The sequence below is a fragment of the Cyprinus carpio genome, chromosome A1, assembly GCF_018340385.1.
Source record: "Cyprinus carpio isolate SPL01 chromosome A1, ASM1834038v1, whole genome shotgun sequence".
NCBI lineage: Eukaryota > Metazoa > Chordata > Actinopteri > Cypriniformes > Cyprinidae > Cyprinus > Cyprinus carpio.
The window spans coordinates 659,946-685,132 of record NC_056572.1 but is presented as its reverse complement, the minus strand read 5'-3'; the positions used below and the strand labels follow the sequence as shown (position 1 = coordinate 685,132).

General features: G+C 36.6%; 2 protein-coding genes across 3 annotated transcripts in view; one reads left to right on the top strand and one right to left on the bottom strand.

Moving 5' to 3' along the window:
- LOC109079326 (serine protease 12) overlaps positions 1 to 14,514 on the bottom strand; it is a 32,720-nt gene extending 18,206 nt beyond the window's left edge. For both annotated transcript variants that reach the window (XR_006162653.1, XM_042776859.1), the window contains exons 1-8: positions 13,852 to 14,514; positions 11,765 to 11,903; positions 8,945 to 9,123; positions 8,697 to 8,847; positions 6,344 to 6,522; positions 5,404 to 5,524; positions 5,129 to 5,325; positions 717 to 858 (exon numbers count right to left, since the gene is read on the bottom strand). Coding sequence is in view for 1 of the 2 variants with exons in the window: in XM_042776859.1 (XP_042632793.1) it covers positions 717 to 858; positions 5,129 to 5,325; positions 5,404 to 5,524; positions 6,344 to 6,522; positions 8,697 to 8,847; positions 8,945 to 9,123; positions 11,765 to 11,903; positions 13,852 to 14,164 (1,421 nt within the window). In the remaining variant the exon portion in view is untranslated. The remainder of the gene's footprint in view (positions 1 to 716; positions 859 to 5,128; positions 5,326 to 5,403; positions 5,525 to 6,343; positions 6,523 to 8,696; positions 8,848 to 8,944; positions 9,124 to 11,764; positions 11,904 to 13,851) is intronic.
- A 997-nt stretch (positions 14,515 to 15,511) lies between these two features.
- LOC109052741 (N6-adenosine-methyltransferase non-catalytic subunit) lies at positions 15,512 to 19,661 on the top strand. Its single transcript, XM_019070157.2, has 11 exons — positions 15,512 to 15,705; positions 15,842 to 15,930; positions 16,154 to 16,241; positions 16,317 to 16,409; positions 16,520 to 16,607; positions 16,702 to 16,792; positions 17,213 to 17,354; positions 17,450 to 17,542; positions 18,070 to 18,186; positions 18,300 to 18,510; positions 19,169 to 19,661. Exons 1-11 carry the CDS (start codon positions 15,640 to 15,642, stop codon positions 19,471 to 19,473), a joined length of 1,383 nt encoding a protein of 460 aa, XP_018925702.1. The 5' UTR covers positions 15,512 to 15,639; the 3' UTR covers positions 19,474 to 19,661.
- Positions 19,662 to 25,187: the final 5,526 nt, after the last annotated feature.

The following is a 25,187-nucleotide window of genomic DNA, read 5'->3' as shown; positions in this document are numbered from 1 at the left end:
AAAACACACTGTTCATGAAACAGACCAGAACCTATTGCTAAATAAATCTATTGTGAAGGAGGGGAATTCTTTCTCTCTCTCTCTCTTCGGCATATTCTCCTCAGTTACAACCAAACAACACAAAGTTTGACATTCTTTATCAAAATGCTTTAGTAATATTGCATGAAAATTTTTTATTAGAATAGTCATGTTTCAGCACATTACTACAACATATCTAAAATACATGATACATCAATGCTAGCAACAACAAGTAAATGCTAGAAATGCCTAAAAACACTTGTTAAGAAATATAGAAATGTGGTTTGATGTGGTTTTTAGTAATCTTTTGAAGTCTACTTGGCCTGGAAAGGTTTCCTGGAGACTGAGGTGATTTAATATGTTTTAATGAGGTTAAATGGGCTCTGAAATATGGTCTTTGTGAGATTTCATCCGAATTTCTTTCCGACAATAAAGTCTTCAAACCTAAACTATTAAAACTAAGTCATGCTTTCAGGCCAATATCAAAGTTTGTCATCAAACCTTACTCATTTAGTTTGTTTACTGCTTTAGTGTGTGTGTGTGTGTGTGTGGGTACGTGAAATTTCACATTCATGACATGGTCAACATTTAATTACTCTACCTTTATTTTATTAGGTAATCTGATTAAGATTTCTGAATGGCATGACATGACTCAACATTAGAAGGCTGCTCAGATGACCCTGAAATGTTGAAGTCACCTGTAACCCAGCTGTCTGCACACCACCTCTGCATCCCGATCCGTCCATCCGTCATCACAAACCGTCCCCCACTGGCCACCCACCAGGATCTCGACACGCCCCTCTCTCTCATTCTCTCCGCCCACCAGTCTCACAGGTACACCTGACAGACAGGTAAAACAAAATATATGAATGCACACATGCTGCATTTTGCTTTGATTAGCAGGTGGCAGTGCAGTGGTTAAACATCTGGATGGATCTGATTAGCTGTAGGTTTAAAATAGCAGCTGACTGCTAATATAATATAGTATAATATAATAAATAGATATATGCATGATATGTTATGTATAATGTATCTAAAAGGGATAGTTCACCCAAATATTAAACTTCTGTCGTTTACTCACCCTCACGTCAATTCAAATCTGAATGCATTCAGAAAAGAAGATATTTTGAAGAATGTTGGTAACCATACAGTTGACGGTTACCATTGTATTTTTCCCATACAATGGAAGTCAATGGCTACCAGCAACTATTTGTTCACCAACATTCTTCAAAATATCTTCTTTTGTGTTCAACAGATGAAAGAAACTCATACAGGTTTGGAAAGTTTGAGGATGAGTAAATGATTACAGAACTTTCATTTTTGGGTGAACTATCCCTTAAAGGAATGCAAATGAGACTCATGAGAAAAATGTTTACTGAAAATTCATAAATTATTTGAAACTCAAAAATGTGTATTATCCTTTGACAAGGCTGTCAGTAGATTTTTGAAACAGGTGCCAGTCATCCAAAACTGATGAACAGTGGCCAAATATCTCTAGTTCAAACCCAAGAATTTAAGTTAAGAGAAAAACTTGGCCCTGGAGGGACAGTTTTAGCTTTCCACTCATGGAACACCTGCCTCCACTTACACATAACACAGATGCACAGACACACACGTAAACACAATCAATCATCAGCTACAGACCCGTCCGCAATATCAGCAACACTCTCTGTGCAAAATAAAAAAAAACACAACTTACTAACCATACATTCATACACATCTGCAGCCAAAATTAATATGAATTTAACAGCAAATTTGTTTATAAAACTGATAGCTCTTACTCTAAATTCTGATTGGACAAGTAATTTATGCATACTCATGAATGCAAAAAAATTGAATCTTACATGAATGTGCCAAGTTGCTTTGTTCCGTGACTAGCATGCACAGCCTACAGGCTTGTATTATTTTCCATTTCCATTTTGATTATTATTACTACCACCCGAGTTTACCGTAACTTAGTGCAAAGCTTCCCATGGCTTATTGCTCTGCTACATATTCTATATGTTAACAAAACATACAGCTTTATGAACATCTGCAATACTAATCAAAGTTCATTTCTCACTTGTCAGCAGTTATTCAAGAATTTTTTATTAAATCAGATTTACTTCATAAAGCCTTTAGCACCAGCTGCACACACATGCACTCACATATGATAACCATACATGCTGAAATGGTTTTTTCAGATGGTCTCTACTTTTCATCAGCTCTGTCTATGAGACAGCATGAAAAACACTCCAAAAATCACACTCAGGCAGATTTGATATATTTGGACATGTTTCTACTGAGTGCATGTCGAGAGTGAGAATTTGAGCGTTTGTATATATACACTGGCCATCCATCTTTCATTCTCACACAGTACTACATTCAATGGTTTCGAGTCGGTAAGATTTTTTAATGCTTCTGAAAGAAAGTCTCTTTTCCAATGCTGCATTAACTGGATCAAAATACATTAAAAAGTTATATTATGAATTAAACGGAGGGTTAAATGTTAAACAGAGCTGAGAGTATTGCTAACCGAGATGACTTTGTTTTCCGGTCATGTGGAAATCTGAGTTTTATGGGCACAGACCGTTATGGATTCCATGTGGCTCACAGGCAAAAAGGATCTGCATTTTTAGCTCATTCAATGAAAAGGAAACATTTTTTAAGCTCTGAGAGTTTCCCATAGAGCCACACTCACCACATTTTCATAAAGCCATCAACCTGACAGAGGAAGCCACAGTATGTGTGTGCATGTGTGCATGTAAGATGAATTCAAGAAGCAAATCAGGAGGAAACACTTAGAGTAGTTATAAAAAAAGTAATACAAAACAAAATGATTCCAAAATATAGCTAAATCTGTAGAAAAATCTGGGTACGTCCTCAATAGGAAAAAGGATTCATAAAATAAAATAGTTTTATTTTATTATAAAAAAAAAATTAAGGTGTAGGTCTAGTCTGTCTAGTTTGTTTATTAATTAAAACAAACATGACAGAGTCTTTCACATACAGCCATTTAGATTTATTCCCTTTAGGTGTGTGTGTGTGTGTGTGTGTGTGTCCATATAAAAGAATACTGAAAGGTGTTTGATGAGAATACTAAAAACCAGTCTTGTTTAGTCTTTAGTCTATACACACACACACAAACACTCACATCTGAATCCCTGCAAGAAAGATGAATTAAACAGGGAGATCTGCTCTATAAGTGCGTCTCTTGAACATACTGGCTGCTCTGTCCAAAGTCAATAAGGTTAAATCAGCCAGAGAGTGCAGGAAAAAGGACCGCAGCAAGTATCTAGTGTGTGTATGTGTGAGTGAGTAACTGACACACTCCTCACCGGTTCCCAGTTCCAGTGCTGTCATTCATTCTCTTACACTCTGTCTGGCCTGCTGCCCATAAAGATCTATTACACACACACACTCATTCTCTTTCTCTATCTGCTGCATTTTATAAAAGGGTTCTGGGATAGAGGAGAAAAGTGGAAAACAACTCAAAAAGAGAAAAGCAGCGAAATAATGTGAAAGTACTTCTTCAGTAACAAGTCGTACTTAGGAGATTTTTAATTTGCAAAATAAGAATCTGTGTCTTTAATGTAGATTAAGGCAGGGAAAATGTGGTCTTGCGGTGTAAATGCATCCATATAGATCTGTCACAGTCTATTATTTTGTAAATATCAATCATTCAGTAATACTGACAAGACAAAGAGATGCTTCTAAAAAATGTATTTCTGTTCTGCAATATTATTCAAATTTATGTTCTTGTAAATTCAGATTTTCTCAATTAAATATATTAAGTATATATAATAACATTACAGTACATATTAAATAAATATCAAGGAAAAAAATGAGTGCTGTCAAACGATTAATCGTGATTAATCGAATCCAAATAGAAGTATTTGTTTACATAATACGTGTGTGTACTGTTTATATTTATTATGTATATATAAAGACACACACATACGGCATATATTTTTAAAATATTTACATGTATATATTTATAGTCATATAAATTATATCATACATAAATGTATTTAATATATAAACATCACATATTTTTCTTAAATATATACATGCATGTGGGTGTATTTATATATACATAATAAGTATACACAGTACACACTAGGGGTTGCACAGACTAATCGACTAGTCGACTTCAATGCTCTGCCATGATGCTTTTAGCTTGACGTCAACTAGTCACTGGTCCTATAGAGGGCGCAACAGGATAATAAATCTTTGAAAGACTTCCACATTTACGCTCCGTTTCCAAACAGATAAAATGACAAATAAATGTATACTCCGACAGCTCCACAAGACGTGTGATTATATTACTGGATGCTCGAAACTGAATGGGAGAATGCACATTTTAAACAGCTTATTGTACAGGTGAGTTAATCGCTGTTCTGATCTAATGCGCTGCTGCACTGTTACGCACACACATAGGCTAACAGACAGTAGCTTGTACTTCATGTGCAGATCGCGCTCGCACAGAATCATTCAGTGCGGAAATGTTCTGTCAACACTGTTCTGTGATTTCTCAATAAAATAGCTTAGAAACTGAAAAGTTCAAGCATATATTTAACTAAATCCCACAGCGTCACTACTAGTAGAGGGATGCTGTCATGTAGAATTAATTCACACACGCAATCGCTCTCCTTAATGCATTCATATAACTGTAATCTTTACTGTGCTACGTTATCTATATCTGAATTAGTATGCGCAGAAATCTGTGATAAATAAAACGACCTGAACTGATAAAAATGAGCTGTTATAGGAGCAATAGCCATGTGGGCAGTGCTGTGTCATATGCCATAGCTGTGCACAAGGGGTTTGTCACAGCTACAGACTTATTTGTTCATTAATGACATCATCAGCGACAAGTTGACTTCGATTCGACTTTCACCATATTAAAGTCAACTTTAAAAAATCAGAAGTCATTCAACCCCTAATACACACACATATATTATACAGACATTTCAAATATGGCCACCGAGTGAAATGACTTGCCTTAAAGGCACTTTGGTATGAGGCAGTGATAAAGTGTGTGTGTGTGTGTGTGTGTGTGTGTGTGTGTGTGTGTGTGTGTGTGTGTGTGTGTGTGTGTGTGTGTGTGTGTGTGTGTCAGAGCTCTTACTGGTGGGCACTCTGTCCCTGGAGCGTTGGGAGTTGCAGACAATGGCTACGTCTTGGTTGTGAGTGCAGTTGTGTTTGAACCAGCCCCTCCAGCTGCATTGTGTGACTGTGGGCTCTTTTCCTATACACCTGACATCACCCAGGAGAATGGGACCTGCCGCAACCCCGAACCGCCCTGCTGACACACTCTCCCCTGATCTGCATCAACATTACCCAATTAGCAAATCAGTCAACAGTCAATCAAAAAACCTTATTATGCATGTGTCTGTGTGCTACCTGAAGCCCAGCTGTCTGCAAACGACCTGCGTGTTGGTCTGTGTCCAGCCTGTGTCACACACGGTCCCCCACACAACCTCATAACAACCCTTCACACCCCCAACCAGACGCACCGCACCATCTGAGAGAGAGAAAGAGAGAGAGAGTATTAACATCAACAAGTTAAAACCATGTTTTAAAAATGTCTCATGAGCCTTCAGTTCAACATTTAGTATATGTGTTTGATTAAAACTGATTAAAACTTTTTCCTCAAGGAACATTTAAAATAATTAAATAATCCATATCATGACCCCTTTAACTACTGTAAATAGAACTGGCTCACAAAATTCATTCATTTGGGACTTTATAGTACAGGTAGTACTGTATGGTTTAATAAACTGAAAAGAATCAACTCATAAGTCAGTCGCTCGAGAATCAGACTACTTTGTTGCTCCTGTGAAAAAGAAGTCCACTTGGAGTGTACTTGAAATCATAAACGTATACTTTAAGAAACTACTTGCAGATATAATATTAATGAAATATAAGGCCTTAAATGAGTATCTTTTAATGATTATGTTTTTGAATACTCTTAAGTACATTCTTACAAAGTGTACTATGTAATAATGTTAAATTAAAAGTTTTCCTAATCTATTTAAATACATGGCATACAAGATTCAATATAAATTACATTAAAGCATATTTTAGTTTACCATAAATGCTTATCATTACATTTGGCATTTCAAAGACAGCAGAAACAACTCACTAAAAAAAAAAAACTTCTAAAGTAATTGCATTTATTCTAAATTTAAACTATTCTGTATTCTGTATGGATTAAGGGAACTGAATTGTTTTTGAATGTGGTTTTGTTTAAACAAATGACCCTGCACTTACATCACATAATGTAATAGAACTGTAGTCTCACACAGGTGTTGTCCATACTTGTACACGTGTATGTGTATACCTGTGAGTGGGATGCAGGACACTCCAGCATCCTCTGTGTGGTCACAGTTGTGCTCCCCCCAGGCGGTTTTTGGACACTGCTCTATGGAAAGCTCATTTCCTGTGCAGCTCACTTCATCCAATAATACTCGCCCTGAGCCTGCACCGAAATATGCTCCCACCCAAGCCTTAGCAATGCCCCTGAACACATCCATCAGAAAATAATACAAAAAACAACACTTTAAAGTAATCTAATTGCATTTATTATAAATTATTTATAATTATAATGCATTTTCATTTAATTGTAATTAACATGCAGTTAATTGCCCGGAAACATTGCATTCAGTGTGCTCTTAAGTATATTGTTTTAAAGTATATTATTTCCATAAAAAAAATACTTTTTTTTTTTTTTAAAGAGCCTGTTCATATGATATAATCCAAATTTTTACTAAGCAAACATAAAGTTACAGTCCATGTCACAAAACATGGTGATTGTGTAATTGGGTGTTTCTGAAGGGGTTCTCTTACACTTGCAGTAAATGACTAAGACGTTTAGGACAGTGAGAGCAGAACAGTATTGTTTAATGTCCATGATTTTTTTTTTTTACTGAAATTGTGCATTAATACACATTTTAGCTCTGAAGGATAAGATTACTCCTTGATTCACTCTATTACAATCGTTTATACTAGTATATACCTCTTTTTTTAATTTGATGACCTTCACCTTGATTTGCAGGCTAAATGGGTCACTGCAATACACAGCAGGAAATGAAAGAGAAAAACAGACTGTAGATGCAACACTCCAAAATCGAATTGTTTCAAGTATGCTAGAGGGCTGCATTTAGAGTGTGCTATGAGATTATATGTTCTTAAAATGTTTCTGTGATTAATAGGCAATCAAGCACCAATTTCAGCAGTCAATAATCAGTGAAAGTTAAGGGGGAAAAATGAAGTGGAACTGCAGTCTCTGACATGTGCTCGAACCCATGTGTTTTATTCTACAGGAGTTTTTCCGCTCAATAGAAAGCCCTTCACATGAGTGATTATTATCCAAACTCGCACACACCTGCAGAGCTCACTTTTGGGGACCATTTGTTACGCCCATCACCGCCAGTATAATAGAGTTGAAAAGCTTCAAACAATCAACCTGATTCACATCTTGATCTTTCCATTCTCTCTTTCTGTTCCTCTGTAATTCCTTTCGTCCCTCTAAATCACCCTTCACGCCTCTTTGCCCTCTCATTCTCATTATCTTCATTTTCTGTCTTTCTCTCACACTCTCACTTTCTTACTGAGAACACTTCAGCTTTGTGTGTCAGGAAACTCCCAAGAAAATATTTCACATTTTTATGCAGAAAAGACACTTTACTCCTCTCTTTCCCTCTCTCCGGCTAACACTCCTACCTCCTCTCTATCTTCCTTCTATTTTCACACATCTCAGTTGTAAAGAACGCCCTGGTGTTCCTCTAAATAGACAGTTTGTTCCCAAAAAAACAGGTCAAGCCTCCATGGCTTTGTTCAGACAGGCAGATTTATATATGACTCAAATTTGCTTAGTTATTTTTCTGTAGAGCTGTCAATTAATTAATAGTTAATTAGTAATAATTAATTACTTATGAATAGTTACATATAAAAAATAAAATTAATAATAATGCATATAAAATAAATAACATTTTTCAATACAAATTTTTCTTTCTTTTTATAGATGGCAACCAATGTAGAGATAGCAGATATTTACTACTAGGGTGCTAAAAACGATTAATCGCATCCAAAATAAAAGTTACATAATATATGTGTGTGTACTGTGTGTGTGTGTGTGTGTGTGTGTGTATATATATAGATATATATATACACACACACACACACACACATGCATGTATACTCTTAATAAATATATGTAATATATTTATATAATATAAATCATATATAAATATGAATAAACTTTTATTTTGGATGCGATTATTAATTAATTAGATTTTTTTTTAAATCTTAACCGCATGCATATGTGGTTTGACATGCGATTTGATGCATTTTAGTCCAACAGTCAGATCAGACTGTGTGTGTGTGTGTGTGTGTGTGTGTGTGTGTGTGTACTGGTATTCCCTACGTTATGAGGACCAAATGTCCCCGCAAAGATAGTAATGCCAGTAATTTTTGACCTTGTGGGGACATTTTTGGTCCCCATGAGGAAACAAGCTCATAAATCATACAGAATTAAGTTTTATGAATATCAAAAAATGCCTGAAGTTTTGTGTGAGGGGTAGGTTTAGGGTTAGGGTAAGAGGATAGAAAACACAGTTTGTACAGTATAAAAACCATTACACCTATGGAATGTCCCCATAAAACTTGGAAAAAAGTGTGTGTGTGTGTCTTACCCCAACCCCAGCTGCCTGCAGACCACCTCAGCGTCATTATCATCCCATTGGTCATCACACACTGTGCCCCACTGTCCTGCATGAAACACCTCTACTCTGCCCTCATATGCTGACGGCCCACCAGACAGACGTACTGGGACAAACACTGAAGCTAAACACACACACACAGACTTCAAGTTATTTTCTTAAGAGTATTTATTTGTGATTACATCTGTGTTTATGTACAGATTGTGTGAGCGTGTACATACCCTCCACTGGCGTGCAGGAGACAGCAGCTGCCTGACGGTTAACACACTCTCCCCCGTTCCAGACGGTGTGACTGCACTGCAGTAAGTCCTCTTCCTGTCCCTCACAGTCCACGGACTGCCAGTGAACTACAGACACCACCAGACGGGACAGAGGACTCACACGTGCAAGCGCTCTATAGCTGAGACAGAAAGGGACAATAGGGTCGTTTTTGTTTCATTTGATTTCTTTACTTGAGTCTTTTCCCAGCTATCCATATATTTATTTTTTACAGTGTTTCAGCTGTTCTGTAAATGGTAGCTAACATATTCTGAACCCAGAGGGGCTAAGATCTGGTCGGGATATCAATGAAGAGGAGACGTCTTGTGACTCATTTTTAATAATAAGCTCTTTTGATTCATGACAACCATCATATTTTAACCATCAGCTGGTTTATTCTGAATAATTTATTCAATAACGCATTATACACTTCTACTGTACACCATCCAACTTTATTAATGAAATATACACTACCATTCAAAAATCTGGGGTCAGGAAGATTTTTGAATGAATTGTGAAATATTAATACAATTTGAAATAACTGTTTTCTATTTTAATATTTAAATAATATTAAGATTTTTAATGTTATTTATTCCTGTGATCCTTCAGTGTCACATGATGCTTCAGAAATCATTCTAATATGACGGTATGCTGCTCAAGAAACATTTCTGATTATTATCAGTGTTGGAAGCAGTTTATTTCAATATTTTTGTTTCATTTAATATTTTTTGTGGGAAAACATGATACATTTTTTCAAGATTCTCTGATGAATAGAAAGTTCAAAAGAACAGCATTTATTTGACATAGAAATCTTTTGTAACATTCTAAAAGAGATTTTTTTTTTTTTTACAAATTAAAAAAAAACTTTTGAACAATAATGTGCAACATTAGAATCTTAGTATATTTAATGCTATGTATATACTATTGAATAGTATGCAAATATACATTGCTAGTATACAGACAAGAGTTCTAGCACAGAGGTCTCAAGGCAAATGTTTCAAAGCTGAACTACACTCATATGTCTTACAACTGTAGTGCTGAAGCTTGAGAACTGCTGTGGTAGAAAAACAGACCGATAGAACACATAAATCAAAGTCTGTGAAGTCCATCTGTCTCTCTCGCTTTTAAATAATTCATGTCTATTCATCTATCAAAGTTGAGACACCCAATGAATTATTCACAAATGACAAATGGGTTCTAAGCTCTTGAGGTCAAATGATGACAGGTCCACACATGTGTATGTGTCCGTTTTGTTTGAATGGTAAAATAATACTTTTTTGTCAGACTTAAAACTGTCACTGTAATGTCATGTGATCTAAGAGCTCTCTCTGAGCACTCTCAGATTGGCATGTGTGTGAGCGTGATAGACTCAAACCACACGGGTGTGTTTATGACAAAGATTAGAACTCTCTGGAGAAATCAGCAATCATTTCAAACACCCGTGCACGCACATTCACTGCTAGACCACTCACTAAGCATATGCTGTGTTTTGAAGGTGAAAGATTGACCTTTGACCTTTGGCCCATTGGGGTCAAATACCAAAGGATTCCATGCACAACCTTACAAAGGTTGTTTTGTGGTTAGATAATAAACAAACCGGCAGCATATGGTCATCAGACCGCAAACTATCCCATTTGTGGCAGCAATGACAATGTGGCTTCAAAAACTGATTAAAACACTAGTAATGTATTTTAAATATGTCTCATGGCACATCCATTACCATTGTACAGTTCAATGAATATTAAACTTCAAAAGCCTATGATTTAATTTACATAAACATGAGCGCTGCATGAGCGGGGAAGTCGTGGTCTAATGGTTAGAGAGATTGACTCCTGACCCTAAGGTTGTGGGTTCGAGTCTCGGGCCAGCGATACCACGACTAAGGTGCGCTTGAGCAAGGCACCGAACCCCAACTGCTCCCCGGGACCACAGCATAAATGGCTGTGTGTGTGTTCACTGCTGTGTGTGTGCACTTTGGATGGGTTAAATGCAGAGCATGAATTCTGAGTATGGGTCACCATACTTGGCTGTATGTCACGTCACTTTTTCAAGTAGAAATGAAGTGCTGTTGCATGTTTTACAGGCTCTCGGTTTCAGAGGAGTTCACGATCAATGAATATTGTGTATTTATGCTAATAGATTGCTTATGATCCACTGTTGATATATCACGACAGTGTTTACTTTATGGTGTTTATATTGTAATATGTTGTAGGAAGCTTTAAGCGCATATTTTATCTCCCAAATCTTTTTGAATGAGCAGCCTGCAATAGCAAAGCATAGACATTTCAAAATAAGAGTCACAGCTTTTTTCTGTCTTGTTTAACTTTAAAAGACCTGAATTGTGCAGGTTTTAGCTTAAAGTAAGCATATAAATAATTACATAATTATTAAATACAATTTGGAGCATAAATGTTTAAAATCCTTGGGAACTTTTTGTATTCTTGGTACTTATTGTATAAATGGAATCATTGTATCCCGTTTGATAAGGAAAAACACCCCTAAAGATTTTCAGTGTTCTGCCACATTTTTTAACATGGGAAAAACTGCATCAAGCCCTGCATTGTAGGCGATAAGTCTTTAAGTCATTCATCACACTAGAATTGGAAGGTCAAGTCCAATGCATTGCATTATAATATATAGTATTCTGTGCGCCATGCTCTGTTGTATACTGCATATTGGTAAGTCATCCAGATACTGCACATAATTTACATACTGTAAATATAGTACAAGTGATATGACAGTATGTTATCCATACTGTATGTATGCGTGTGTATGTGTATTACCCCTGTCCCAGCTGTCGACACACCACAGCGGCATCTCGCTCATCCCAGCCGTTACTGCAGATGGATCCCCACACACCATTCAGATACACTTCTACTGTACCTTCCAACTTGGATCTGCCTCCCTGCAGTCGCAAAGAACCTGTAAACGCACACAAACGAGTTAAACATGAGAGTGTTGTTGACCTTCACTGCTCAGGCAGGTGATAAAAGTGAATGTTCTGCAAACATTTGGTTCCGCTGGTCTCCGTAATTTTGAAAAATGCACGTATTACAAATGTTCCCACAGTTACACAGCAAGAAAACATTAATCCAAGACTTGCTTTATGTGATGACAGAGGAATGCTTTAACCTCTACATGAGTTCTAGTCGTTTCTATAATAAATGTGTGTGTGTTTGTGCGTGTGATACTACAAATTACTGCAGCTATAATGTGTGTCATGAAAACAATGTAAGCTATTGAGTACAGCAGTACAATCAGGTCTATTATAAAGGCAGTTAATGCAGATGAGAAAAGCTTGTTTTTTAAATACATTTCTCCATTCTAACTGGACATAATATTCCCAGATTTAACGTATATTAATTTGCAGTTGTGGCTTAAAGGTGCTATTTTTAGTTTTTGTATATACTCTGGTAACTACTTTTGGATGTGAATAAACTTGGTAATTCAGAGATAATGATAACCAATTTAAAGTAAACTACTAGTAATTCAAGTAATATATCAATGTAAACTTGCATTAGAATTTTTTGAGATTGCTTTCAAAATTTGGCCACAACAGTATGAATATATATCCACTTGCTACTGGAACAGACGTCTGTGTGTGAAAGCCCTTTTCATGCATTAATTGTTTACAGCTGCTGCATTCAGAGCAGTAATAAATCACACACACACACACACACACACACACACACACGATGGCAGCACATGTTCTTCAAACATTTCAGTGCTTCAAAACATTCACAGAATGTTTGGAAAATGATAGATGGCTGATGTGCTGGAAATATCAACTAACAGAATACCAAAATATTTAAATAAACCCATTCGGTTCCCATTTAATATGCATTAAGACATTGATCAAATGTTCACATGCAAACTGCTAATATTTAACTAATAATATTATTGGAAAGATTGTAAAAACAAATGTCAAAAATAATAAATATGGAAAGATTATGGAGGAACTCAGCCTATAATTTCAGCCATCTTCTCCAAGTTTTCTTTCCAGGGCCGATTTTAGACCCGTTGATTACATCATCAGAGTATTTGTGTCTGTATTTTTTGATGAAACATTTCATGAAATATCAGAGACCATGAGGATGCACATTCCTGCAAAATAAAATGTACATGGTAACGATACAATACAGTTCATTGTTTCTGGGGCCGGGGCTAGTTGTCACATTGTTATCCCACACTGGGGCATGTTGTCACAACGTCAACGTGTGTTCCAAGAACCTGGTTAAACCAGTGGAAATGTTATTTTATTTGTATTCATTTATTTTATTTATTATTTTTTGTAGCCTAGACTTAAATACAGAAATTTACTTTTAAAATCGAACTTATTCATTGGAGTAAAAAGTGACACATTGATCCGGTCTCCCGTATACAGTAAATTTTATATGTCTTCAAAGCTATTTATTCTCTCATGTCGTCACAAAAGTCATACTTTTTCAAATACTAATAATCCGTACTGGCTTCCTCATTTTCCTAACAGCGCACTGACTCTTGCTCTCTCGCGCGCTCCAGCTGGGCAGCTCAAGACCTGCAGGAGTCTCGCTCGTGCGCAAAATTAAATAACTTCTAAAGAGCCACTGTTGCGACAGAAATTACATTAAATTACACAAACTGCTGCTGGAGATGGTTGTCTCAAAGTAAAACTAAGCGACCCCGTGCGCCGGATGAGAGTGGCCGCTTTGTTCTCAGTGTAGGTGCTACCTGGGGCGCGCATACCTCTCCCACGCGTGGACGCATTGAAGTTTGAACATGTCTTAGCTTGCTTGCGTGCCCTGCACTGGTTTACTTGTCGCGCAGATTAGACTACAAGTTATTATAAATGGCTGCTTTTGCAAATAAGATCATTTTGTCTGGTACATACCTTGCTTGCAGTCGCAGTAGCCCCAGTCCATGCGTCCCCGGGTGTTTGGAAAGAAACACCAGGGACGAATTCTTCCGTCCGGGTTTCGGCAGAAACTATGACCCCCGAGTCCTTTCCCCGGATACCGCTCTATAACACCGGGCACATCGCTCCAGTTCATGCATTTCACGCCTGACTCGGTCGAGTCTATGGATCCCTCGTAAAAGCCCGCTTTGCCTTTGCTCTGAATACAGTCGGTGAACGGAGAGCCGTCACTGCGCGCGATGAGCAGCAGCGAGCAGACGGTGACGAGAAACCGACATCTCACATCCATCAGGATCAACCACTGTCAGCATAACCATAACAACGATAACAGTTCCTCTCCAGTCTATGTGGAGACAGGGTCCTTGAGTTGTCTCATCTTGTCTTTTGGCTGTTGTGTGAGCAGCTCAGACGCGGATCAGTACAAGAGGAACCGGCGAATAAAGACTCATGCTTATTGATGATTGAGTCACCGGTGATTAGAAGTTTCACAAAAGAAGATCTAAATCAATAATGATGTCGAGTGTCAAGGTGCAGAAAGACCAAAATAGTAGCTATATTGCAAATAAATTGTTTTTTTTTTTTAAAGTTCCAGTCTCATTGTTTGAGTGAGAGGCTGGGCATCACTGTCGGTGTGAAATCTTCTGTTCATCGCACTGACCAACAGCAGAGATCAGGTCCATGTCTGCCCTCTTGTGTTAGTAAAATATAACCAAGAGTCACTGCTGCATATGTCTTTGTGTATTTCAGTTTGTGATTAAACATTACACCTCTGTTCAAAAGCTTGTGGATTTTTTTTTTAAAATAATTTAATACCCTACTTGTATTCGGCAAGGATGCAAACTGAATAAAGGTGACAGTAAAGACATGTATGTTACAAAAGCTAATTCTTTCAAATAAATGAAGTCTCTGTTCAGCAGAGAATCCTGAAAAATGTATAACAGTTTTGACAAAAATGTTACACCAAATCAGCATAGAAAGATTTCTAAGCTGGAATAATGACTAATAAAAGTTCAACTTTGCTGTATAGATAGATAGATAGATAGATAGATAGATAGATAGATAGATAGAAAACAGTATAGAATACAATTGTCATAATAAGAATAAAATAAATGGAATAGAAGCGTATAATGTCTTCACAATCCTATAAAAGGAAAAGTAAATTTAGGATTTTTAAAAATATTTTTCTGAGACACAACATAGAAGGTAGAATTTAAAAAAAAAAAAAAAACTATACAAAAATAGGAAGTAAAACTGAAAATGTGAATAAATAAATGTGACCAAAAACTGGCACAGAAATTGTTTTCACTCTGCTTTTTTTTTTTTTTTAAACATTTACAAACGTCCAAAAATGTCATAATACGAACTGAAACAACAATGTAATGGAAGCCTCTGCTCAATATAAATATTTTAATGAAACATAAGTAAATACAAATAAAAAAAACACTAGAAAATGTGGGAAAACATTATATTTTACAAACAAAGGTCATTTATAAATATAAGAAAATGGGGATTTGAAAACCTCACATTAAGGATGAAATATTTCTCCAATATAATATTATAAAGCTGAATGTAATGAATCTTTTTCACGTAATGTGCGAAAGTATCGCCAACCGCTTACTGACGTCATCGTATGCGTCTAGCAGCGTGATGATGTAAAATACGTGCGACGGCTCCTCACGTTGAGGTATTCAACGAGTTTTGCCGCACAATTGTTTTCACCAAATAATTGTACGAGAAATTATTTCCCTGGTAAATATCATTGACATGAACAGCCGACTGCAAGAAATACGTGAAAGACAGAAGCTGAGACGGCAGCTTCTTGCACAACAGGTGAAGAAACACGACTTTTCACTGCATAAAGCCAGTGTTAGCGAGCGCTACCAAACTAATACTGATAGTCTTCTGAATAAATGTGATCGCGAGTTTTGAGTTTGTGCTTTACAAAGTTAGTGTTTGATTTTTGCAGCTCGGCGCAGAGAGTCCCGACAGCATCGGTGCTGTTCTCAACAGTAAAGATGAACAAAAAGAGATCGAAGAGACCAGAGAGACGTGCAGGTAACGCAGAGAGACATGTTTGTTTGATAGAAAACATGATACGTAAGCAGAGTATGAAGGTAGAATTAAGTCGTCCCCCGAAATGAGCAAACATCTATTTATTGGGCTCTGTTTACACTAAGCACAGGTTGAATGTAACTGTTACTTTAAACTTCTGAAGTCAGAACAGTGCCAGTAATGATGAGGGTTAGTTATCCTCTGGTCTGTGTTCTGTTTCCTGCAGGGCTTCATTTGACACGTCAGTTCCTGTTGCTAAAAGAAAGTGTCTGAATGAAGGTGAAGACCCGGAGGAGGATGTGGAGGAGCAGAGGGTGAGGGAGCACTGATCAGCTGTTGAGATCAGAGATGTAGATAACTGATCTTGGATCTGCTGTATGATGTTACAGGAAGATGTTGAGCTCCAGCAGCAGCAGCAGCAGCAGCAGGAGGAGAGCGGACCGTATGAGGAGGTGTACAAAGACTCCAGCACGTTCCTGAAGGTAGAATTAAGCACAATATTAAATGATTTACATAGCAATTACATGCAAAATCATGCAGGATGTTGGTGACTGTTTTTAAAAGTTTTTACAAGTAACATTTTGTTTCACAGGGCACTCAGAGTTTAAATCCTCACAACGATTACTGCCAACACTTTGTGGACACAGGTCATAGACCTCAGAACTTTATCCGAGATGGAGGTAAATAGTCTAATGGATCAATGCTTTTGTTTTTTCCTCCTCTCTCATACCCAGAGGTTAGACTGTGTCAGTTGTGTGCTCTGTTGTGCTTCAGGTTTGGCTGACAGATTTGAGGAGTACCCAAAACAAAGAGAGCTCATCCGACTCAAAGATGAGCTCATCGCTGCCACCAACACGCCACCCATGTAAGACAACCTGCTGTCAGACAATGCTGAATAGAACAGATGTTTGCAGATGCTTGAGACCTGTCTGACAGACCTTAGTCAGAGTATCGCCATATTTAATCAGGAATGAAAGCAAGGCTGTGAGGGATAGAGGTACATGTGTTCAGAGGATTGTACTTTTCTATAACAACACACCGATTGTTCAGCTGAGAAAACATCTTTCCCAAAAAAGTGTTTAGTAGAAACTCAAAACAGATTTGAAAGTTGTTTACAAAATGACACGATCTAGGATTTTTATACAGTGCGTGCCATTGTAAAGTCTACCCCTTACAGCCTCGTTTTTATCCACGTTAAATTCTATATAGCATCTAAGGTCTATTGTATGTCTCATTTGCATGTATTTCTGAATATATAAATGTTTTGTGTGTGTGTGTGTGTCAGGTATCTGCAGGCAGATCCGGACACGTTTGATCTGAGAGATCTGAAGTGTAAATTTGACGTGCTTCTGATAGAGCCTCCACTGGAGGAGTATTACAGAGAGTCAGGCATCATAGCCAACGAGCGCTTTTGGACCTGGGATGATGTGAGTTATAGAAATGTGCATTGAAAAAACATGTGAAATGGATTTCAGTTATACATACTTATTTTACAATTCTTTTTATTTTTTTTTTGGTATAGATCATGAAGCTGAACATAGAGGAAATCTCATCGATTCGCTCTTTTGTGTTCCTGTGGTGTGGTTCAGGGGAAGGCCTTGATCTTGGCCGAATGGTACAAATCTCACAAACATGCACACAGTTCACCCAAAAATGAAAATTTGCTGTTAATTTACTCCCTCTCCGGTCATCCAAGATATAGGTGATTTTTATTTTTTTATTTTTTTGTGATTTCCTTTTTTTTCTTTCTTTTTTTTTATTTTTATAAAATGCAGGTTAATGACTTTCACTTTGAGAGCCAAAAAAATCATGTCAGGCAACATGAAATTAATATCTGTGCCTCCTGACGACGATATATTGAGGTCTTATGAAGCGAAACGATCAGTCTGTGCAAGAAACTGAACATTATTTACATTATTACCTTGACTCAAAATATATCTGTGATCTCAAGAAACTGTTTAATGTGAGTTCTGTTTTGATGTGACGTATTACTCCGCTTGTTTTCACTGATTTGAATGTCACGTGATGATGATGTAAATGACACATATTTCTGTATAACCTGCATGCAATCAAAAGTGCTGCATACCGTCATTGTCTGTGAGAGTGAAACATATTTTAACATCTTTCTCTCTTCTCTCTCAGTGTCTGAGGAAATGGGGCTTCAGGCGATGTGAAGACATTTGTTGGATCAAGACCAACAAAAATAACCCTGGCAAGACCAAAACGCTGGACCCTAAGGCAGTCTTCCAGAGAACTAAGGTAAGAGACACTGTCCTGATTGGTTAGTGCAATGGGCAAGCCATAACAATAAGTTGCTACTAATTAAAAACATTTTTTTTCTCTGACATCTCTCTTTTTGTGTGTGCATTCAGGAGCACTGTCTGATGGGTATCAAAGGTACAGTTAGGCGCAGCACAGATGGCGATTTCATTCATGCTAATGTGGATATAGACCTGATCATTACAGAGGAGCCAGAGATGGGCAATATTGAGAAGCCAGTCGAGATATTCCACATCATTGAACACTTCTGCCTGGGCCGTCGACGGCTGCACCTGTTTGGCAGAGACAGTACCATCAGGCCAGGTTAGATACGGCCTATTTCCACTAAAAGAAAATGTATCATTATTTACTCGCCTTCAGATAGTTCCTTTATGATCTATTCTATGGAACACAAAAATAGATTTTAGTACAAGTTAAAAAGTGACAATACAGTATGACATGAAAGGCAGTTCTTTGTATTGTATTATATTATATTGTATCATACACTACAGTTGTAAAAAAAAAAGTTTGAGGTTGGTAAGATTTTTAAATGTTTTGGATTTTTTTTTTTAATGTTTCTAATTCTCACCAATGCTGCATTTATTTGATTAAGATACATTAAAACACTAATTTTGTGAAATATCATTAGTTTAAAATAACTGTTTATATTTAAATAAGACAAAACTGAATTTTCAGCATCGTTACTCCAGTCTTCAGTGTCACATAATCATTCTAATATGCTGATTTGCTGCTCAAGAAACATTTCCTTTATCACATTTGTTTTTTTCAGATTCTTTAATAATTAGAAAGTTTAAAAGAACAGCATTTATTTGAATAAATCATTTGTAAATTTATAAATGTCTTCACTGTTACATTTGATCATTTCTCTGTGCTGAATGAAAGTATTAATTTCCTAACTGACCCCAAACTTTTGAACGCTAGTGTACTGATCTAATTCTGATCTAATGTTGCTCATTTTCAGGTTGGCTGACTGTGGGCCCCACGCTGACCAATAGCAACTTTAATGTGGAAGCTTATGCTGCCCACTTCAGTGAGCCCAACGCTTACTTATCTGGTTGCACTGAAGAAATCGAGAGACTCCGTCCCAAATCCCCACCTCCTAAATCCATGGCAGAGCGAGGTGGGGGTGCACAGCGTGGAGGACGGGGCGGTCCCGCTGCGGGAAGAGGAGATCGGGGTCGGGAGAGAAATCGGCCAAACTTCCGTGGAGATCGAGGTGGATTCAGAGGCCGTGGAGGCCCACACCGTGGATTTCCTCCCCGATGAAAGTGCACAGCATGCCAGCTTTGAGACTGGTAAACAGAAAATGTGATGATATTTTTGTACCTGAAATTTAAAAAGGTGTTGTTGTTTTCAGTGGGTATCATATTGTTTTGTTAGTGTGTTAACTAAGAGCGGGAAATTTGTAAGAATTTTATTCAACCACAATTAAACCCTGTTTTCATTTTACGAAACTTTGAGAGGATTTCTTTTTTACTATTATTATTATTATTGTGGGGTTTTGTTTTTACATTTGCACATTGATTGAATCCTGTGTTTTTTTTGTCCATGTATCAGCTGAACATCTGCTCCTGCCATGTGCACACTTCCTGTGTGTCCTGTGGAGGGCAGTAAGGCTGAGTTTTTTATGATCAGTGTCAAAGGAGCTTATTGATTCTGTCAGCAGTAACATGTAGAATTACTGGTTTGTAAATAAAGCCAACCTAATTGATGTTTTCAGTTTACAGGTGGTTGGTTTGTGGTGAGGAGCTGCATCATTAGACAAATAATATATTGTGAGTTCATAAAGGTAGTTCTAACTTTAGATCACTTTGCATCCATTTATTCTTAGTATTGATCAATAACCAGTCATGCAATAAGCATGAAATAACCAGTTATCTAAGCATTAGTGTTGTTTTCTGGCATGATTTGGTAATTTTGCTCAATTTATCTCAGTTTTGCTAATAAATCTCAATTTATTAGAATCTGTTTGTTTCACACCAGCAAATATATCACCGTCACATCATACACACTGCATTCACACACCAATCAGAACTGAAAGAGACAGATCCTAGATCCAAAGAAAGCTTTACATTGACACAGCACAGCTGAAGCTGAAATCAGAGACATTATTTTTGACTAACACTAAAAGCATTTATAAAATGTTACTTGGAAGAAAATGTGGTTGTACTTTTTTACAGTACGTGTACTTACATGTACTTATAGTGTACTTACAGTGTATTTATCTAAGAAAGTTCTGGTAATACAAGGTAACTACATGGGTTAGGTTTAGGTTTAGGGGTAGGTTCAGGGTTAGTACCTAGTTATTACATAGTTATTGTAATTACTATTATAAGTACTTAGTATGTACATGAGGAACAGGACTGTAAAATTAAGTGCTACCGAAAATGTTAATATGTTAAAAAAAAAAAAAAAAACATTTGATTTCAGCTAGTTACTAAGACAACAATTCTCATTGTGATTTCAAGTACTAAAATAATGAAAACTAAATTTAAAAAAATACTATAGACATAAAAAGTGACAAAACACAACAAAGTTGCTATAACTAAAATTAAAGTGAAAAAAGTTTTACAATTTAATTCAAAAACTATAAAAGTATTTCAGTGATTCTAAAACAACATCGTCTGAAATCGCAGTGAAGCTGAATGACCTGCAGTGTCTCTGGACACACTGATCCGGTCCTGAGGCATTGACGTGGGTTAATCAGGAAAAAGAAGCTGTGTATTTCTTCACATTACTAATTCAGCACACAGAAACACATGGAAGTGTACACACCCCCAAACACTTTATTAATTAAGCAGACTCTCATTATGTTTTCACAGTGTTTGTTCCACTAATCTGGAGTTAAAGCATCTAAGCATTACTTCCTTAGACTGGCAGATCTCATCGCTAATTAAAAGTCAACTGATAACAGCATTGACCAATAAGGTGCTGCCTGGGTGGGCTCTCAGTTTGTATTAAAACCGTCATCAGGTGATGATGATGATGATGATGCAACTTTATTATCAAAGTCTGAAATTTGGTTCACTCACAGTTACAAGACTTTATCACATAGACAAATAGACAGACAGGACCCTTACAATCACATAAAAAAAAACCTATTCAAAGCTCCGGTAAAGATTACATTTTTTGTGGTTTATTCATGATGTACAAGCTGTATTAGAGCTGAGTTCTTCAAACTGACTGGAAAGTTTTGACGAAATCTGTAGTTTGTTTCGGTGCTAATGTGGGGGTAACAGAGGGAGACTGGACTTAGATGGGGTTTGAGCCCAAAGCAATGAATGTCAAGCTAATTGTGTCTCATTGGAGCTGACATGCGTCAGGCATGAGAGGGTTTCAAATGAGCAGAAATTAAGCGTTACTCTGGAGTCTGTTTATCTTAAACTCCTCCTTTTCTCAGACCTGTGAGTGTAAAGGTTTGACTCAGAGTGTGTGTGTGCGTGCATGCGTGCATGTGTGTGTGTGTGTGTGTGTGTGTGTGTGTGTGTGTGTGTGTGTGTGTATGTGTGTGTGTGTGTGTGTGTGTGAAAGAGAGAGAGAGATAGAGAGAGAGAGAGTGAGTGATGATGAGCTGCTGATAGCTGGGTGACTACATCTGTAGAGAGAAGATTCACACTCTGCTGACAAGAACAAATGTGTTTGTTGTAGTGATACAAGATCTCAGAGCTAGAGAGAGAGAGAGACTGTTAACCTGAATCTGTGAGACCAGGGAGAGAGAGATCTCCTAATTCTCACATTCTGTTCTCATATTCATACCTGTTGCCGAGCAGACTGCGCTTAAATTATGAGAGGTATGTAATAAAATTTCATTTTGACTAATTCGATTTTGAATGTGTGCATTTTAAATTCTAATTTAACTAGTAATAAGCAGGAAGTTACAGAACTTTTAGCGCCAGATATATACAGCAGTCAACATTTGAAGTGGATCAAAACCTATCATCAAAGTTGTCTTAAACCAAAACAATACCATTCTTGTCTTTGATGAACGTTTTTGATCCACTTCAAATGTTGACTACTATATACTGTTCAAATGTTTGAGGCCAGTAAGATTTCTTAATGTTTTTGAACCTCTTAAGCTTAAAGCTGTGTTTATTTAATCAAAAGTGCAATAAAACTGTAATATTGTAAATTATTATTACAATTTACAATAAATGTTTTCTGTTTGAATGCATTTTAAAATGTATTCCTGTGATGGCTAAGCAGAATTTTCAGCATCATTACTCCAGTCTTCAGTGTCACGTGATCCTTCAGAATTCATTGTGATATGCTGATTTGTTGCTCAAGAAACATTACTATTAATTTTTTTTCATGATTCTTTGATATATTTTACTTTAGTCTTTACTGTAACTTTTTTTCACTTTTGATCTTTACTGAATACAATTAATTTCTTTAAAAAATAAAAATCACACTGACCCCAAACTTTTGGACAGTAATATATGTACAGTGGATTCAAAAAGTCTACAATCTGGGATTCAAATTTTGGAATTCAAAGAAAGGAAGGTATACATAAGATTCTGCACTGTTTTTATGCACAAGTTCTAGTGGTGTCAGACTTTTATGGTTCAACTTTATGTCCATATATAACTCTATGCTGTATATTATTTTACATACACGATCAAAATACTATGTATTCAAAATATTTTCAAATAGACTGAATCAGATGCCAAGGACCCCGAATATGATGATCCCTATAGTTTAATTTATGTAAAAAGACTACATTATACCAAGTGAGAAAATATGTTTACAAGTGAAATAATAGGCTTTTATATTGTCGCTGACTGACGCTAGTTGAAAGCTGGTCTAATAATGTGTTTATAATAATACTATAATGATCTATAAGTTTTTTTTTTTTTTTTTACAGAATTTGGCTCTATCAGAATGGTTAAACAGACTCTCAGATAGAGGCTGCACTCAGATCTACCTGACGTCACATCACTGAAACTGCTGGATCAAGAATCAGCTCACAGTCCAGTCTCTCCTAAGAGACCAATGAGAAAAGTATGTACTCGGTCCCTTAAAAAGAGGCTGCAGTGCCCACAGAAAGGATCGAGATGGAGGGGACACCTCCAGGATTCCCAGACTCTGTGTACATTCATGCTGCAGTTATTTTCCAGAAAACTCATGTGGAGAAAGACCTCGCTCACCGATTCATTCGCTATAGGAGCTTCTGTCCCAGAGGTGACCGTGACGGTGATGATGATGATGATGATGATTCTGGAGTTGTTGACGACAGTGATGCCAACACCAAGCAGAATGAGCTCTGGGCACATGAGCTGGTTTTTAACACCCTGAAATGTGAGTGACAAAATCAAGCCAGGCCTCAAATCAAAATTGAGTTTGTATGATCATCAGGATGAGAATTACAAGTGGAACTTACCTGCCTGATCTGGTATGAGAAACTCCATAAAGAAGCAAAATATGTCTTGGGTAAGACTGTAAATATCATAAAGATAGTGATGAGATTTAGAAGGCACAAGAATCTGATGTGTCCAGGTCATCTCGATTGTTTTTGCAGTGTGCAGTCACTGATGTCATAGTTTTTGTGGCCCACAAATCTTTAACATCAATTATTCAGTTCCTCATGACTCAAAGGTGCAGTTGGAAATATATGAAGAGTCATAAACGTATATTACTGTTACCCAGAATTCTATTGTTCTTGTCCTACAGTACAGCAATAATGTTCTATACCATACTAAAATTTTTTATACCATACTTACTTTGGCTATCCCAAATACTAAAATAACCATCCCAAATACAAAAATAAACCTTACAGGATCAAATGAAATGTTACTGGATGTTTTTAAACTGGATTAAAAACATTATTCAGTGTCATAGAATATTTAAAAAAATATTTTAAAATATTTAAAATGATATAAAATGACTGAATTTTTTTCCCTTTGTTTTTCTTGCCTTTTTTAAACATTGTTTGCATTATCCACATATTTATGATTATGGTACAAATTAAATATTTTCAAAATTGACCATTGAAAGACACTTAACATCAATTAATTAAAATACATCTGTAAAAACTAACAAAAAAAAATTTTATTTTTATTAACTAAAAAAACTAACAAAGATGAATAGATACTGTAACAAATGTCTTGCTCATTGTTAGTTCGTAGTAATGCGTTAACTGATTTTAACTAATTGTAAAGTGTTACCAAAATAGTTTTGTTGTATTGTTTCCGAAGCTTGATATCAGAAAACATTGATTTAAAGGGAATAGACTGACTTTTGGGTTGTATATGCTCCATGTTTCCTGTCATTTCTTCTCTTCTTACCTCATCTTTCCTTGCCTTCCCCCTCGTCTTTCCATTACTGAGGTCCTGAATCAATAACTTGGGAATGTCTGGTCACATTCTGGATGAGTTTCTTCTTGTAGCTTATCTTCCCCACACAGGTCTCTGACTCATTCCTCTACACTCGCTCGCTCGCTCTCTCTCTCTCTCTCTCTCTCTCTCTCTCTCTCTCTCTCTCTCTCTCTCTCTCTCTCTCTCTCTCTCTCTCTCTCTCTCTCTCTCTCTCTCTCTCTCTCACACACACACACACACACACACACACACACACACACACACACACACACACTCAAACTTTTTGCTTAGGAAGGCTTTTTACTCTTTTATTTTTTTAAGAACATCTATTTGCTTTTAGTGTAGTCAGGTCAGACGTCAGTTAACTGGCTTCTGTAACACTTTAATGGCTGCACTGAACTGTGAGCGTGAGGTCAGTTCTATCATCCAGAAACACAAAGACAACAAATGATTTAAATTTATATACAAATCAGAAAAATCAGACATAAGCTGATCAATCTAATATATTATACAATATATTAAAGGAGCAAAAAATAATTGTTATAGTAATGATTAGTTGTTGTTGTTTTTTTTTTTTTAAATCTTAGATGGTTAAATAAAAACAATAAATATATTAATCAATAAATTTTCCTCTGCAAACATTTTGTAAGGAAGAATGTTTTAAAAGAC

Coding starts and splice junctions, on each gene's coding strand:
- LOC109052741 (XM_019070157.2), top strand. CDS start 15,640: ATGAACAGCCGACTGCAAGAAATACGTGAAAGACAGAAGCTGAGACGG. Junction 15,706..15,841: donor GGCAGCTTCTTGCACAACAG/GTGAAGAAACAC, acceptor TGATTTTTGCAG/CTCGGCGCAGAGAGTCCCGA. Junction 17,543..18,069: donor GCCTTGATCTTGGCCGAATG/GTACAAATCTCA, acceptor CTTCTCTCTCAG/TGTCTGAGGAAATGGGGCTT.